Genomic DNA, 16,883 nt, shown 5'->3' on the forward strand with positions numbered 1-16,883 from the left:
AGCGCTACTGCACTCCTAAATCATTTAGTATGATGGTCCAGGGGGGTAATGTCCTTGGCAGCCCACGGGGATGATTCAATGGATTTTGGAAAAATGGACCCTATCAGAAACAAATTCCCGACAAAACTTAGATCTTAGCAGACGCAAAACCTAAAGCTCTGCCAAATGCAAAATTTCAAAAATTTTCCGTACCCTGAAAAGTGGTAGGAATGGCCAAAGAATCTACCCTGTCAGATAAGAAACTTTCAAAATTTAGTGAATTTACGATTTTACACGCTTTTTTATAATTATAGGTCTTGTCACCAAATCATTATGCCGTTATATTGACTTGATAAAAACATTATATTTGACGTCCATCAGACCTCAGAAAAAGTTGGACCAATACAATCGAATTCTCTTTGGAGTGGTCCTGGCATCACAAATGGGTCAAATTAACTGAAATTAATTAGTAATAATATTAATCTAAATCGGGTTAATGAAATGGTATATCTAAAAAAAATTATATCATTTTTACGAGTATTACAAAAATAATTCTTTAAAAATAAATACATGAAAATCCTTGATATAAAATATAAAGAAAAGATTCGGTATAGACCAGGGGGGGGGGCACGCAGTTACTACAAGACAGTATGACACTCACTACCGTGGTGGTATTGTATTCAGAAGTTATGAAAACAGTTACTACACAGTGTAGTAACTGCTGTTTGGGGGTGGTGCCAAACACTAACGCTAGAACTTTTGGTGTAGTAAGTGCTTATATTTTAATTCTTTTTAAAGAACTTTCAAAATTTTTCACCAAAAATGAATTTTTTCGTGAAAAAATTCTTTGTTAAAAAAAATATTTTTGTTATAAATGGACGAAAAAATAAATTGAAATTTTTCTCAGACCCAACTTTTAAATTATGCTTTCCCTAATTATCATTAAAATGTTTTCAACAGCTCTTAACCAAGTAAATTAAAAGAAAATCTAGCACAAAAATGGCTTTAGGTTGAAAAATAATCGCAATTTAGGGTAATTTCGAGCATGTATTTGATGATATCACTCAAAAACAGGGGTGGTACCTGGAAATCTTTTCTGAAAACAGTTACTACCAAGGTGTAGTAACTGCAAAGGGTGGTGGTCCTGAAAGAAAGTGTTGAAAAAGCACTTACTACACATCATGTCTTGTAGTAACTGCGTGCCCCCCCCCCTGTATAGACACCAAAATATACAAATCCATTTAATATAAAGATCACGCAGTAGTAAGCTTGTATCAGACCAAACACCAACTGCATACACCAATTTTTATTGCGCAAGAAAATCTGGTACTGGCCAATTATCGTGGCGAATAAACAGAGGATCTTTTCCGTAGGCACAGGATTTCTTTCATCGCATTCCGGAACTGTTTATTCATCACTCCATAAATGACAGGATTCACAGCACTGTTAATAAAACCAAGCCACATAGTAATGGTGTCCGCTATATTGTTATCATCGGAACTACCAAACATCCGAATCATATTAAACAATACATACGGCGTCCAACAACATATAAAGACAACCACAATAGTGACAACTGTTTTCAATAAATTCATCTCTGTCGGTGGGATGTTCTGGAAAGATGACGCCCGACGCGCTCGTTTATGACCTGGTGCTGAATTATTCCGAGTATTATCTATTGGTACCGAATTCTCTCGGGTTATTAAAGACTTCGGCGGTATTTGTTGTGCCTGAGTTTTATCATTTTGTATCACGGAACCGACACATGTTTTATAATCATTGTATTTTTGATCGTATCTCTTCATATCTGATTTCGAGCCATTTAGCGGTGGGCTGTTTATCAGGGCGTGTTCATTAGCTACTAACTCAATGGAGCTGATTGTGGACCCAGTAGGGCTTGCAACGACACCTACATTTTTACTGATAGCCGATACAGTGCTATTGACTCCCATACGTTTATTAGTTCGATGTAACGTTAAAAAGATGAAAAAATAACATACAACCATTATAATCACATTTAAGAATAATCCAGTAATAAAAACAACCAGAGTATGTGAAGTCGTTAAATGAAATAAAACAGTACAGACTTCTTTACCGTCTTCGTACCCTAAGATGCCCCAATTGAATAATGGAGTCATTGCCAGGAAAATGCATATCAACCATGAAGCAACGATACAGGTAGCTGCTTTCTTTATTGTATTCATTCTTTTGGTGCGTTTGACGACATAGAAATACCGTAAAACACTAGTACCAGATAGTGAATACACTGAAGATAAAGTTAGCGTCACTTTTAAGATTCCAAAAATCTCACATGCAGTATAACCTTTTGCCCAATGACCGTAATATATGTTAATTAATGCTGACGTCATGATTAGAGCGCCTTGAAGGAAATCAGCAAACGCCATATTGAATATGAAAGCATTTTGAAAATTACGTAATGATTTGCATTTGAAACCAACGATGATCATAAGGCAATTACCAAATACTGCGATTAGTTGTATGATCAGGAGTGAGATGAATTTTAAGATTCTGACAGTATCCATATTGTGTATGATTATTTGACATACTGAAATGTTTAGATGAAAAAAAAGTTATATATAGACAATTCTTATTAGAACAACGAGGCTCAATTTTGGCAGAAACATAAAGGGATGGATGAGGGTTCTGATTTCCTAAATACCGAGATCTCTTGTAGCGAATGGTTTAGACATTCAGGGTAAAATTGTTTCAATAACGATGTTTTTTTAACCACTTTGCAAATACTCAAATTTAGCAATCTCGTCATTACACTGAGATTTCGACGTAAACATCTATGTCCGATACCAAACTGATTTTAGGATTCCACAATACCGAAAAGTATTTATAGACTTCCTACCGAAGTAAAAACGGTCGATTTCTGCCGTACCCTATAAAAAGCCCCCCCCTCAATAAAAGAAACAATTAAGAACAATCTAAGCCAGATATTTCTGAAATTGTTAAGGAAATACTGATTTTAAGCCACTTTTTAAAGTCAATAGATAAATAAAGTCAGCATATTATGAACATTTCAAGAACGTTTAAGCCTGATAATTACTATACTAGAGTCTACTTCTGGCTGAATTTTGCTTTCTAATAATTTTTGATGACGCTGACTCGAGTGAAGTAGACTAGGAACATTTTACGAAATAACAAAAAAAGCTACTTGAAGTTTAAAAATATAATTAAGAATGAGAAACAAACATTATTAACAGATTTTGAATCCCTTATTTTCAAATAAAAACATTGCTTCATTCTTTTCACCTGGCAAAAACAACGAAATTCTGAAGCAAAAGCATATTACCATATACTACCGGGCCACTTAATCCCGCCATCCAGTCTATAAAAAAGCTTTATGTGGACTCCGGGCTAGAAGAGTGCGAAGCAAAATAATATAAACAGTGTAGTTAAAATGGAGAGTAAGAAAATCGTGCCTTGGAATAATTACTTTCAATGCAACAGTATGGTAGTTACAAAGACAAAACTAATTTTATCAAGTCATGAAATCTTTGACTATAGTACCTTTTAGACTATAGTACCTTTTAGCCTACATTCTTCTAACCTTATAAGTATCGAGCTTTAAATTATTTTTTATTCGAGATGTTTCTTGTTTAACACCTGGTCTTTCTAAAGTGATTTGTATTCCAATACCGCAGAAGGCTAACGCATGCGTACACTGTCAATTCAATTATGACGCAAAGCTAAAAATTTCATACCTAGGGTTTACAAGCATCTAAGTAGAGCAAGACCAGTAAATAGAAAAAATATCAAAATATAATTCACAGCTTATCTTATCCAGGCTATCTACATCCTAGTTTATTTTTCTTAAATCAGCAATTTCCTTAAGTTTTCTCAGAGTCACTAAAACATCCTAAACTTTCCAATTCTTTTAAGCTTTAGAAATCCACCCCGCAGTATTTTAAAAAATAGCTAAATTATTGGTAAAACACACCCAAACCCTTACCACTACCGCAGTTTTTTTAAGCATAAAAAATTCATTCTCGCCAAAATATGTTCCCTCATTTTACCAAGTTTTCACTTGCATATATCAGTAACCATCTTTTTTTTTAAGAACAAACTATATAAGAACATAAGGCTTCGATGGCCAAAATGATAAGAACAAGTTAAGAACATTTTAAGGCTTTGCGGACCCTAAAACATCTATTTTCTTAGGGAAATGACAAAAATACTCCCAGAATGGTGACCGGCTAACAAAAAAAGAAAGATTTATTGTTCATCGGTCTGAATATTTTTACCTGTCCTGGAGGGCTAATATTCTTGGTAATCAATAACCGACATTGCAAAGGATTGACAAAACTAGATTCCAGAATTCGACAAAGTAAATTCGTCATTTACTGGTCTAGCAAAAACAAAGCAAAAAACAACTGTCGTGTCGCAAAGTCCAAAATCTTCAAAACTGCAAAGAATTTGTGAGAAACTGAATAACGAGCGCAAAATTGAGCACAAATATTTATAAACCAAAGAGATGGGTCATACACGTTGTTTTTTATATATAAGAACAAACTATATAAGAGCATAAGGCTTCGATGGCTAAAATGTTAAGAACAAGTTAAGAACATTTTAAGGCTTTGTGGACTCTAAAAGGCCCAATTTCTTTAGAAAATGGACAAAAAAGACTCCAAAAATGGCGAAAATAAGAACATTTTAAAAACATTTTTAGGCTTGAAAGCCGAAAAGTTAAGAACATCTGAAGGCTTCAAAAATTTTGGATGTTCTTATTAATTAAAAAAAAAACGTGTACTAAAAGTTGCAGCCTATCTAATGAAAACAAAGTGAACGTAAAAGTCAATGTATATTTGTGTCAAAAATTATAGGTGAACATAAAAAACACACAACTGTGCATACACAACTGTGTTTTTTATGTTCACCTAATGAAAACAAAGTGTTTCCCTGCTGGTCCAACCAACAAAAACGTCAAAAAAGTCACGTAAACCAAATCTCCAAATCTACAAAGAATTATAATTCGAAAGAAACAGCCAAAAATTTGATCGCGAATTTGCATAACCATATGGCGAAAAAAGAGGGCCATACTAAAAGATCTCTCAAGCCTAATGAAAACAAACTAATTCCCTCCTTCCCCAATATCATATTGTCACCACAGAAAGAAAAGAGATTTAAACAAAAAAAGGTGAAGATATTTTTTCCATGAACCTTCATAGAAACTTTGTTGGATTGACTAGCAATTAATTTTACCCCATATCGAAAATCTGAAATGATCTTTTTCTTCTTTTTGCTCCGGCCTAGGAGCCTTAAATTCTCTCTCGTCCGACGACGGTCAAGACATTTTTTGTTTGTTTATCTAATCCGATGATCTATTCCGATTTGATAAAAACGGATTTTCCAATAATACTGTGATTTGATTGGCCGAAAGTATTTAAGAAAAAGATGGCTGCCGAAAGTGGACTAGCTGACTGTGTAGCAAATACTGGCAAATCTCAGTGAAAAATTGATCATTTTCATCATTATTCATAATGTTTTGGACATGATTTATGAGAAGTTTGATGCATATTGGCTCTCTAACAATGTGGAAAGACTTTGGAGAAATTTTGGCTATGAATCGTCAGCTGATCGAGTGCTTAAATCTTGCATATATGGCTAAACAAAACCATCAAACTCTGAATTTGAAAACGATCTGAGTAGTTTTTGTGGTGTTATGTTTATGGCTGAAAATGATCCTGTTTTGCATTGTTGACCGTTCCTTTTGTTTTGATTCTTCAAACCCGACACAGATTTTTTACAAACGTATCACTACAGTATGAGAATTCAGTAAAGGATACTGAAACACAATTCCTGTGAAAATTTGAACAAGAATGGAGAAATTTTCACAGTATTATGGCTGAAAATGATCGTTTTTGGACTTTGTCTCGTAATTTCAATAATTTCATCGCGGCTTGCGATTTTTCATACCCGACACAGATTTTTTACAAACATATCACTATGATAGTTCAGTAAAGGATACTAAAACACAATTCCTGTGAAAATTTGAACAAGATTGGAGAAATTTTCACAGTGTTATGGCTGAAAATGATCGTTTTTGGACTTTGTCGTAATTTCATATCATCGCGGCTGGCGACCGTTTCTTTTGATTTTTCAAACCCGACACAGATTTTTTACAAACATGTCACTATGAGAATTCAGTAAAGGATACTAAAACACAATTCCTGTGAAAATTTGAACAAGATTGGAGAAATTTTCACAGTGTTATGGCTGAAAATGATCGTTTTTGGACTTTGTCGTAATTTCATTGCGGCTGTCGACCGTTCCTTTTTATTTTTCAAACCTGAGACAGATTTTTTACAAACATATCACTATGAGAATTCAGTAAAGGATACTAAAACACAATTCCTGTGTAAATTTGAACAAGATCGGAGAAATTTTCACAGTGTTATAACTGAAAATTATATTTTTTGGACTTTGTCGTAATTTCATTGGCTGGGGCGACCATTCCTTTTGAAGAGTTTTCAAACCCGTAACAGGTTTTTTCCAAATATAACACTATTTATTACATACACACTATTGTACCATTTTATTTGGTTTATCCTACTCTCCTCCAAGTATTATCCCAACAGAAAAAATAATGCTTAGCTAAAAGCTGTGGCCTCTAATTTAGGCTATTTTTCTCCCCAAAATTTTATCCGGACAATCAAATCAACGCAGATCAACGGCGTATCATGGCTTCGCTATTGGCAAGTTTAGAAAAAAAAAATTTATCAAGAACTTGGAAATATTCACTTCTAAATGTTTATCTCCTTTAGATCCAATTTTGAACTTTTTAGTCATGAATGAGTGGGCGGGGGTGGGGTTGGTTCTTTAGGCAAGAAAGTGCATGTGTAATCACTTAGAAGAGCTAAACTTCCAGCTGGTTTATTTATTTGTTAAGATTATTTCTCATACTCGCTCTGCAATAGAATTATTACTTTGCTTTCTGATCTGTTCTGATTAGTAGTTTGTGGGCAACGTTCTGACACAACTAACTCAACAAGCTCATCTTTCACATCTTTTAATCTCTTAAGCCGGAGCTTCCAGCGCAGCTGGTTTATTTGTTTTTAAAAACGGGAGTGTGAAAAAATAACTAATATATTAAAATATATGTGGAGGCCTGAAAAAAAGTATTAAAATATTTTCAGAATTCGAGGGCGAGGGATGAACAGAAAAAGTGTCTAAGAGAAAAATTACTGATTATAAAACAAAAATTCGAAAGAGCTTGAGTACATGGTAAGAATTAGATAATGATAATATAATATGTACAAGGAGACAGATTCGACATTTTTACCTAATTCAAAAGCCAATTAAAACTCTGCAAAGACGAAGGGAGCTAACAGTGTTGGTTATTCGAATTCAGTTAAACACATCTCCCACACCCTGACACAAAGTCGATTATAGGGATTTCGATATATAGCCAACACCAGGGCTGAATGCATACCGTTTGAACACAGACCTTTTTCTAGCCGCGATAACATTTTGACTCCATAATAAAATTAGCGGTGAAAATGTAACTGAAAATTTTTTTTGAAATATTTATCCAAATAACGTGAAATTTTGCAAGTGTGCACCAATTATTTCTTTTTCACCTCATTTTTTCCCCTCAAATTTTAAGAACGACTCAACGTGACATTTATTTTTTGGGGTGCATAGGATCAATTTTCTACCACCTGTAGCGTGTATTTTACAGACCCGCCTAAAATTGCCCCTTTTGCCTAAATCTGTTCTAGGGTACTGCATCTAATGCTATTGACTTTAAACTTTGACAAGTGTTAGGTATTGATTACAAGATCCGTAAAATACCAACCGCTCACGTGACTAAATTGATTTAAACTCAAGTTTAAATCCTAGTCTGTAAAATATCAACTAGGCAGGTGGCCGAGCCAAAATTTTTCTAATCATCTTTGTTTATCTATATATCTACCACTGGTCAAAATGATCATAGCACTTGTCAAATTTGACCGAGAAAAGCCAGGAATGGCAAAATTCAAATGCCCTGAAGGGTGAAAATACCTCAATTTTGCTCTAAAGTTAAAACTGAATTAAAAAGCCCTCCCGAGGCTCAACAAAAGTTTATTGTATCTTGTAAAAAAAACCAGTAATTGATACTGTCGATTTAAAGCAATGGTAAACTCATTAAAGTAGGTAAAATTTAAACATATTATTTATCATCATCTATCTATGAAATGAGAATTTCTTTGATTTCATTAGCCCTTCCATACTTTTGAGAAAATAACCATAGGCGTAGCGAGATACCCTGCAAAATTTATGAAGGAGTGCAGACGTTTATGACAAATTCATGATCTTTTGATAAAACAAAGACAATAATTACAGTGTCGTAAAAACCGCTCTCATCCATAAATCTTGCAGGGTATCTCGCTACGCCTATGTAAAACCCAGGAAGTTGCACTGCTTTTAAAAGAAAGTGCTAGAAATTCTAATTAAATCCAAAGATATAATAAGTCAAAAAGATACAACAGATCAAAACACAATATGATACACAAAATTCTATCAGAGCTTTTTAAAAAAATTTCACAATCTAAGCATTTCTATTAGAGAATGGCAGGTCAAAAACATTAAAAAAACACAACAAAATTAATCAACTGATCCTGCCAATTATTAATTTTTTTCAGATTTTTACAAAAAAGCACAGCGCTAGTGCTATTTAGCGAGGAAATTTCACTATGTATTTTTTTAACGATTAATCTGCATGAGATCTCCCAATGTATATTATTTTTATCTAAAGAAATTATTACAATTCTTTCCCCTCAATAAAGTATCATTATACATTCATTACAAAAGCAATGTGAGTATTAAAACCAAAGTAAGTTATAAAAAAACAGTTTTATTGTATTGTGTTGAAAAAATATTTTAATATAGGCCACAAAATTTAATTATGGTTATGTTTGAAAATAGATGTCAGCGACCCAAAGCTACTCACGTAGAAGCAAAGAAACGAAGTCACGTAGAATTGCTAAACTTTTTCATTCCCGGGAAAACTTTCCTTATTACCATTTTACAACGGCCAACAACCTGGGTAGGTACAAAAGTACAAATTGTAAAGTGGCAAGTCTCAACATAGTCCGTATAAAAAACCCCGCTCTGGAAGCCTTTGGTTTCTTTCCATTGTTTCCTACTTAAACTTGCGTTTGAGAAATAAGTTTGTTTTGCTCGCTTTTTGATCATGTGATTAAATCTTAAACCAATCCCAAGAGGAATACTTGGTAACGTGATTAAAAACTGAGCAAATCGATTTTCATCTTTTGATATTAACAAAAGGAAAAAGTAACAAAAAGTTAAAACAATAAGCTTCCAAATCAGAGTTTTTTATACGGACTATGTTCTCAAGGCCGTTGTGTGTTGTTTACGCATCTATACGCAGCATTTCGGCCGGTATGTCCGAAAGAAAAGCCGTAAAACGATACCGGAAATGCCCCGGGAATGTTACCCTGGGAATGAGAAAATTTAGCCAACCTATTAAGGTAGAAAAGTTTTAAGTATTGGAAAATTTCGATTATCTCACGTAGAAACCCTTTTCATTCAGTCTGGTTCACTGCTCTTTATCCAAATCTCTAAACACGAATTGCGATTATAATTATTTTTTTCAAAGCTTTATCCTGTACTATCGAAACTTTGACACTGCATCATCTATAAATCATTATATGATATAATAGTGCTAAACCAGTGCTAAATACTTCCTTTCGTTCTAAAAAGTGAATGCTAGAGCTCAAAAATGTTTAACGGCTTAAAAATATTTTTATCCCATTCACGGGTTACGATTAATAGTTTTAAATCTTGTTAAAACTGTATTTTTAATTTAATCGATTATAACTTTAATTATCAATGAACCAGTGTCGAAAAATGATTTCATAATCTTTGTCAAAAATTAATCTTTGAGCAGATTCAGATAATCTTAGCACGTTTTCATTCTAAAGGCCATGGCTTCGTATGAGAATCTGTCGAGGTTGGCACATCTTTTTCACCACGATCACAATGGGCCTTTGAAGGTGGTGATTAACTAAAGTAAAACTTTTGCACCAAAATCACAAACGTCAATAATATACATAAAGATTAAACCTCAGTTTCTTTTGCTTTGACTTTAAAGAAAATGGAACGATTTCGCGGATTTTGATGTCATCTGCGAAATTTAATCCCAATGGAAATTTGGAAAAACGCCTTATCCACGAAATCTTTCTAAACAAAACTCAAAAAATATCAAATAAATACTTTTTGAATGTTTACTGAGGCATTATAACCAACATGCATGATTTGACAGTAAAAGACACAAAATCGTGAAAATATTGTCACGCAATAGTGGCATCCGCGAAATTAAAGTTCCCGCGAAATGTTAAAATTTCGCGGATAAACTCAACTGCGAAATTTAATCCCTGCGAAAAAGTAGTCTGTATAGCACACCAAGTTTCTACCGAAATTTCGAAATGGAGTACGAAAATTGAGATCCTACAAACTTATTACAGTGAACAAGCCGTTTCACGTTTGAAATGAATTATGGGTAAGCCGAACTGATTTTGCCCTTATAGCGGATTTCCATTGGTTAGATGTAAAAACATCCAAAATTTTAGACCAACAGAAATTGGTAATCAAAACGCCGAACGCCACTGATTCTCTTCGACCGTAAAATGGCCTTTTTATCCCTGCGTTCGCAATCCCACAAAAATAGTTCTCATTAAATTGTGTCCGGGAAAAAATGAAGCCCGGTTTTTAATGACCGAATATCAATCAGAGAACCATCAAGTACCATTTTGAGCCCATCCCCAAAACCTTGCCCGTCGTTAGCCGGATGCTCTTCCCTCTCATGCTACGTTCTTTGAAAATACTTTTAAGCGAATAGAAAATGTCATCTTTTTGAATAGAAGGAACTTTAAGAAAAATATTTTATTTACCTGAGTGTTATTATGTGAATGACGAAAATCCAATAACAGGTTTTAAGGATTTACAATTTTCATGTCTCTTCTTTTAAAATGTCCACCAAAAACACAAGCAAAGCCTGCAAAAAAATAAAGCAAATTAACAATTTATAGCTCTTGAGTTGATGTATCTTGTATCCAAACAACATTCGTATCAAAACTTTGATAATGTGTCGAGGGTTTAGATAGTTTTCAATTCGGGTTTACTTTAACCTTTGCAAAAATCCCCTGTTTTAAAGTAATAAAAAGAGTGGTTCCAAATACTACTTAATAGAGGTTTTACGTCATTATGGAAGCAAACGTTCGAATCTGTAGAGGCGATTCGTAATAACGTAAATCGAACGTTTGTTTCCATAATGGCGGAAATCACGTAACTTTAAAAACACCTCTATAAATCAAACTAAATCTACAGTAAATCATGATAACCGATCTTTTACTTTAATCTCTCAAATTAAAACAAGTGTCGATAAAAAATTGGACCAGATTGACTAATAGCATGGTACTGTTCCTTTTGACCTAAAAGAGATATGGACGTCCAAGAATCGAGAAATTGGCTTCCACCAACTAACCCCGTTGGTCAACAATACAAACCGAGCCACTACAACTAAGGTCTAAATAGTATATACAAACTTACGGTAAAAATTTTCGGCAAGAAAATTTGTAAATCTTTCAAGGATTCCAGACTTGCAATCTGCTCACTACACGAGTATGATCGTTGACTTTTGTGATAAGCGTCATTGTGTCTTGGTAAGTGCAAATCGATCCCATTATAAATTAGTTATTTTTATCTGTTTGCAATTAGTTTTTCCTATTATGTAATACAATTTATGGTTAGTTCTAAAAAAAATCAAATATATTCAACATTATGTAAATCAAGTTGTGCAGAAATTAAGAAAGCTCTCAGATTTGGAAACCCCATCACCATTAAAAACCCCATCACCATTAAAAGGATCAAAAGCGAGTTTATGTATTTGCGCTTTTGATGACGCCAGATTGACTGAAGTAATTTGTATAAATTAAAATAACCTGCAGTTTTGACCCGCAGAATCGAAGACGGTAGAAGCAGTAGCGTAGACAGGAGGGGCGCAAAATTTGTGTAGGAGAGCAGGTTTTTATGATATTGTAATTATTTATTCATAAGGCGAGACCAATTTAATTTGTTGTTCTACGGGCCCGACCGATCCTATTTTTGCTAAAATAAAAAAAATAATAATATCGAATTTCCACTACAATATATTTTACACACTAGTTATTTGTAAGAATTAAACTTGAATGAAGCTGAAAATTGACTCAAGAAATTGAAAAATCATAAAAAGCATTCCATACACTAAAATTTTATTATGATCTTCATCGAAGATAAAAAACAAAGTGAATTTTTGATCCAGATACTTTTTGAAAAAATTTTCTCGGTACCTTTACCAACCCTGATAAATGAAAAATTTATTCTTATTTTGCCGACCGACCGACCCATATTTTTCTAACGATCTGTCCGTAGAACAACAAATTAAATTGGTCTCGCCTAATATAAAAAGATAATTACTGTGTTATAAAAACTGCTCTCTTACACAAATTTTGCACGGCCCTCTACGCTACTGTAGAAGTACTGATTTACCGGGATCTAAACGAATCAGAAGCTAACCATCTTTGTCTCCGAAAAAAACACAGGTACATAAACACGCTAAAGTATTGGGTAGGATTGTATTAAAATGAGCCCAGTCAATCACTTGAAGCAAAAAATTTTGATAGAATAATCTAGAATTTAGTATTGATTAAAGTCAGTTCCAAAAAAAATTGACAGTCGTCATACTTTGATTCAAAGCGTTGAAAACATTTAATAAGATCTAACGCCTTGTTCGAAGTAATTTTTTTAAGCTTCAAACTTTGGAAAAATAGCTGAGAAACAAAGAAAGAAACCGTTTTTAGTAATAAGTTGGAGATTTGATATGTGATATTTCACAGAAAAGTGCTACCAAGGGTATTTCGGGTCCCATATCTTCCGAAGGACTTTTCTGTTTGCCTTGAAATTTAACAAACTTCTTAACCTAAGGTCGACCTATCACTGGTGTAAAAATGAATGTTATAGCATAAGTAGAAAAAAAGCTCAATTTTTGCAATCGCAAATTTAACCGCTAAAAATCGCGAATTTTTCAACCAAAAAATACATTCAAATATAGCGCTTTTGATTCTCTAAAACAAGCAAAAAAAATTCCATAATTATATTTGACTCTCAAAAGTTACAGGCATTCTTGTTTCCACTGCCAATTATATCTGGACAGACTTTACCTTTCCAACGAAATCTCTTTTAAAAGGAGCAATATATAAAAAAGGGCGAGCCCTTAAACAAACTTTCTGTGAAGCAGATACGCTATCAATAAAGTCGATAAAATGTAGCATATTCAAAACCCATATACTAACCAAGAAAGATCTTGAAATTTTAAGGAGACTTTATAAGTTTGTTAAGTATGTGCACTTTGCTACTAATTACTACAAAAGTTCAACATTTAAAATTTTTATTTTGAAAAATTATCCAAACCAAAAAAAAATAACTATTAACAATATCAATTAAGTCTAAACAAGATCTGTATTAAGAAACTTATACTTTGAAAATTCAATCATCGAAATCACCAGGGAAATCACAATACACATGGATTTTCCTTCTCATTTTTCAACACAATGATTCCATCGCCTACTCTAGTCCATAGAGCAGCTCTATTGTTAATATTAGCTTGATCTGACCATAACTTGTCTAGAAAATATGTACCAGTTTCTTTCTCAAGTTCTTTACGAGAGCCAGATTTAGAATATGGTAGGACAGCAGACATTATAATTGCAGATTGTGGATAATGATGCATATCATTATATTCATCAGCATACGTCATAAAAAGTTCAGCTGCATCATATGGAAGATTCTGAATACCTTTAACCACAACAAACTTCTGATTTCCCCGGAGACTGCTTTTGATTTTTTCATCTAAACGTAACCTTGCATCTTCACCAATATAATCATTAGACGATATAGATTCAAACGGTTTGTCAGTGTATGCTTCGCCAATTTTCTTTAAAAAGCAATCCATGATGTTTTTGGAATCCTCAAAAGCCACAATTAAGAGTGAAAGAGGCCGTAAATCTTGCTTATTTTGTGATTCTACCTTTTTCAGATGCCTTTTACCACTGTTCCTCACAAGTCTCCAGTATTCAGGGAACTGATCAGGAAAACTTGTTTTCATTTCCTCGACTGACTTAACAAATTCATCAGTGTCTCTATAGCTATGACCCAGAGGAATTGTGGGAGGGTTCCATGTTAAAATCCATGCAATTAAGCCACAAAGCGTAATGAATGCTAAAATGAACCGTAAGGCTTGATTTCCATCAACCTAGAAATAAATTTTGTGTAAATTTAGTAATAGTAATCACCTGTACTGACCTGTACCTTATTAATAACAATAATTGTTTATCAAAAAGCACAATACCAGGCCTGGCCATGAACAATATCTTGCGCTTGCCAAAATAGCACTCCATAAATAATAGGGGGGGGGGGGTTCACTTTTTACGGTACGACGGTATTGGGGCTTTTTTCCCCCGGTAAATCGGTATTACCAGAAAAAAACGACGGGATTACGGTATTTCATTTTCTACCGGTAATTAGCGGTATTTGACCCAAATTTTTGTCGGTATGATGGTATTTAAGATCCCTGAAAACCACCCCATAATATGTCATGGATTATGGTGTGCTATTAGCCCTTGCAAAAGGGATTTTGTACATACTTTTGATTTTGCCATATACGGCCAGGCCTGCTGTGCATAGCACTACTTCGTCACATATCCTTACTTCGTGTCCTATTGTTATTTTCTCTTTTACGTCATAATATATGCATGAATAATCGCATAAATTATTTCTGATTGATCTTGTGATTAGAGGTGGTTTCTACTTGCTTTTTTTTATTGTACTGTTATTTTAACCCTATTCAACCTAGGCTTTTAGGGGCGGTTCAGAACTAGGGGGGGGGGCTTTTCCTGTACCACCCCTTAACTTTGGCATACCGGATAACATCCCACTTATCCGGTATGCCGGAACCCGGGAACCTAGGGAACCTAAATGACTACCTGAAAAGTGGGATGGGGGAATGGAACCCGAACAGTGGGATGGGGGACCCGGGAACCTAAAGTGGGAACCTAAATGAACACCTGAAAAGTGGGATGGGGGAACCTGGGAACCTAAAGTGGGAACCTAAATGAACACCTGAAAAGTGGGATGGGGGAACCTGGGAACCTAAAGTGGGAACCTAAATGAACACCTGAAAAGTGGGATGGGGGAACCTGGGAACCTAAAGTGGGAACCTAATTTTTTTTTTTTTTTCATTTTTTTTTTTTTTTTTTTTTTTATAGCAATATATTTCGCAGGTCTATTGCCCTCTATGAAACAGAACTTTTGATTTTACATTTTATAAAGTTTTTTCTCCCTTTCTTTTATCAAACGCTCTTTGAAGACTTGTATCGATGGTGCTTCAACAATATCTTCTTCTAGATCATTCCAAGGTTTCACACTTCTGTAAAAAAGAGAGTTGCTTTGGTAGCCTCTCATACCGTCATTAGCAAAGTTCCTTTGAAGCTCGTAATCATGCTGACGTCGTGGTCGTGTTCGAGGAGTAAATTTCTCTGATCTTATAGACTCGTCATAAATGTGGAGGTTCTTGAAAACTTACACCATATCACCAACTTGCCGCCTGGTCTTTAGGCCAGGTAGATTGATGAGTCGTAGCCGATCTTCGTATGAGTAGTTTCTATAGCAACTAATTAGCCTTGTAGCTCTTCGTTGGACGCCCTCGATTGCATTGATATGTTTGATTAGCCTTGGAGACCATACTACATGTGCATATTCCAAATGGGGTCTGACAAATGCAATGAAAAGCGTTCGAAACATATCTGGTGAGAGAAATTCGAAGCTCCTGCTAATCAAGCCAACGATAGAGTTAGCTTTCTTGATTTTACTGAATATATGGGCTTCAAAGGTCAGGTCACTATCGATTATCACTCCTAGATCTTTTTCTTGGTTAATATGTTCTAGAACAGATCCTGCTATGGTATAGGGATGGACATATTTGATGTTCCAAAATTTACCCAGTGTTAAAACATGACACTTGTTCGGATGAAATTCTAAAAGCCAGTCCTTTGACCAAATTTTAAACCCTTAGAGTGCACTTATTCTCATTTTTGCTCATTTCCACCCTTAATGTGTACTTTGGGAAGCTTGGAAAAAAGGGCCGCACGTACGTTAGGTCATTTACCTTGAGTGCCCCCCCCCGTGGATCTATGCTTATGTGTATTGAAACGTGGCAAGCCGTGCAATATGTTCTATTTTACTATCAAACATTTCTAATTAATGAAGACAGTGTATTCACACGCTGTACTGTTTGGTTGGTACAGAAAGAAAAACGAGCTAGAATCCGTTAAATGCTAAGCAACCCCAGCCCTGACCCGAAAATTGGAGCTGCTAATAAAAAACAATGTGTATTGCATCAAGAGTGAACAAAAACTAGATCGTAAATAATGTTTTACTAGATTCTGTATTCAAGCAAATTAGATCCGTGAAAAAGAAAGAAGAGGCTCTAAGTTATCCATCGGGCTATGAACGAACTTCTAATTCCTTCTAGATTTGAAGGTATGACGGTTTAAAGTTTAAAGTTTAAAGTCAATTAAGTCAATTTAATAGAAAGAACCTTTCAAAAAGATGCACTATAAAACGGCATACCGGATAAGTGGGATGGGGGAACCCGGGAACCTAAAGTGGGAACCTAAATGAACACCTGAAAAGTGGGATGGGGGAACCTAAGTGGGAACCTAAATGAACACCTGAAAAGTGGGATGGGGGAACCTAAGTGGGAACCTAAGTGGGAACCTAAATGAACACCTGAAAAGTGGGATGGGGGAACTAAACCTAAGTGGGAACGAAATGAACAC

The 16,883-nt window shown here is 34.6% G+C and overlaps 2 protein-coding genes across 2 annotated transcripts in view; both read right to left on the bottom strand.

Annotated features, from left to right (window-relative positions):
* Positions 1–1,190: 1,190 nt before the first annotated feature.
* Positions 1,191–11,729, bottom strand: LOC136824797 (alpha-2A adrenergic receptor-like). The gene is made up of 3 exons (XM_067080776.1): positions 11,560–11,729; positions 10,902–11,005; positions 1,191–2,545 (listed from the first exon to the last, which is right to left on the bottom strand). The coding sequence occupies exon 3, from the start codon at positions 2,520–2,522 to the stop codon at positions 1,317–1,319; it is 1,206 nt and encodes a 401-aa protein (XP_066936877.1). The 5' UTR covers positions 2,523–2,545; positions 10,902–11,005; positions 11,560–11,729; the 3' UTR covers positions 1,191–1,316.
* A 1,689-nt stretch (positions 11,730–13,418) lies between these two features.
* Positions 13,419–16,883, bottom strand: part of LOC136824798 (uncharacterized) — a 17,432-nt gene continuing 13,967 nt past the window's right edge. Inside the window, exon 5 of the mRNA XM_067080777.1 lies at positions 13,419–14,299. Within this exon, the coding sequence (XP_066936878.1) occupies positions 13,559–14,299 (741 nt within the window). The 3' untranslated portion in view covers positions 13,419–13,558. The remainder of the gene's footprint in view (positions 14,300–16,883) is intronic.

Source organism: Clytia hemisphaerica, unplaced genomic scaffold (genome assembly GCF_902728285.1).
Source record: "Clytia hemisphaerica strain Z4C2 unplaced genomic scaffold, Clytia hemisphaerica genome assembly, whole genome shotgun sequence".
NCBI classification, from domain to species: domain Eukaryota; kingdom Metazoa; phylum Cnidaria; class Hydrozoa; order Leptothecata; family Clytiidae; genus Clytia; species Clytia hemisphaerica.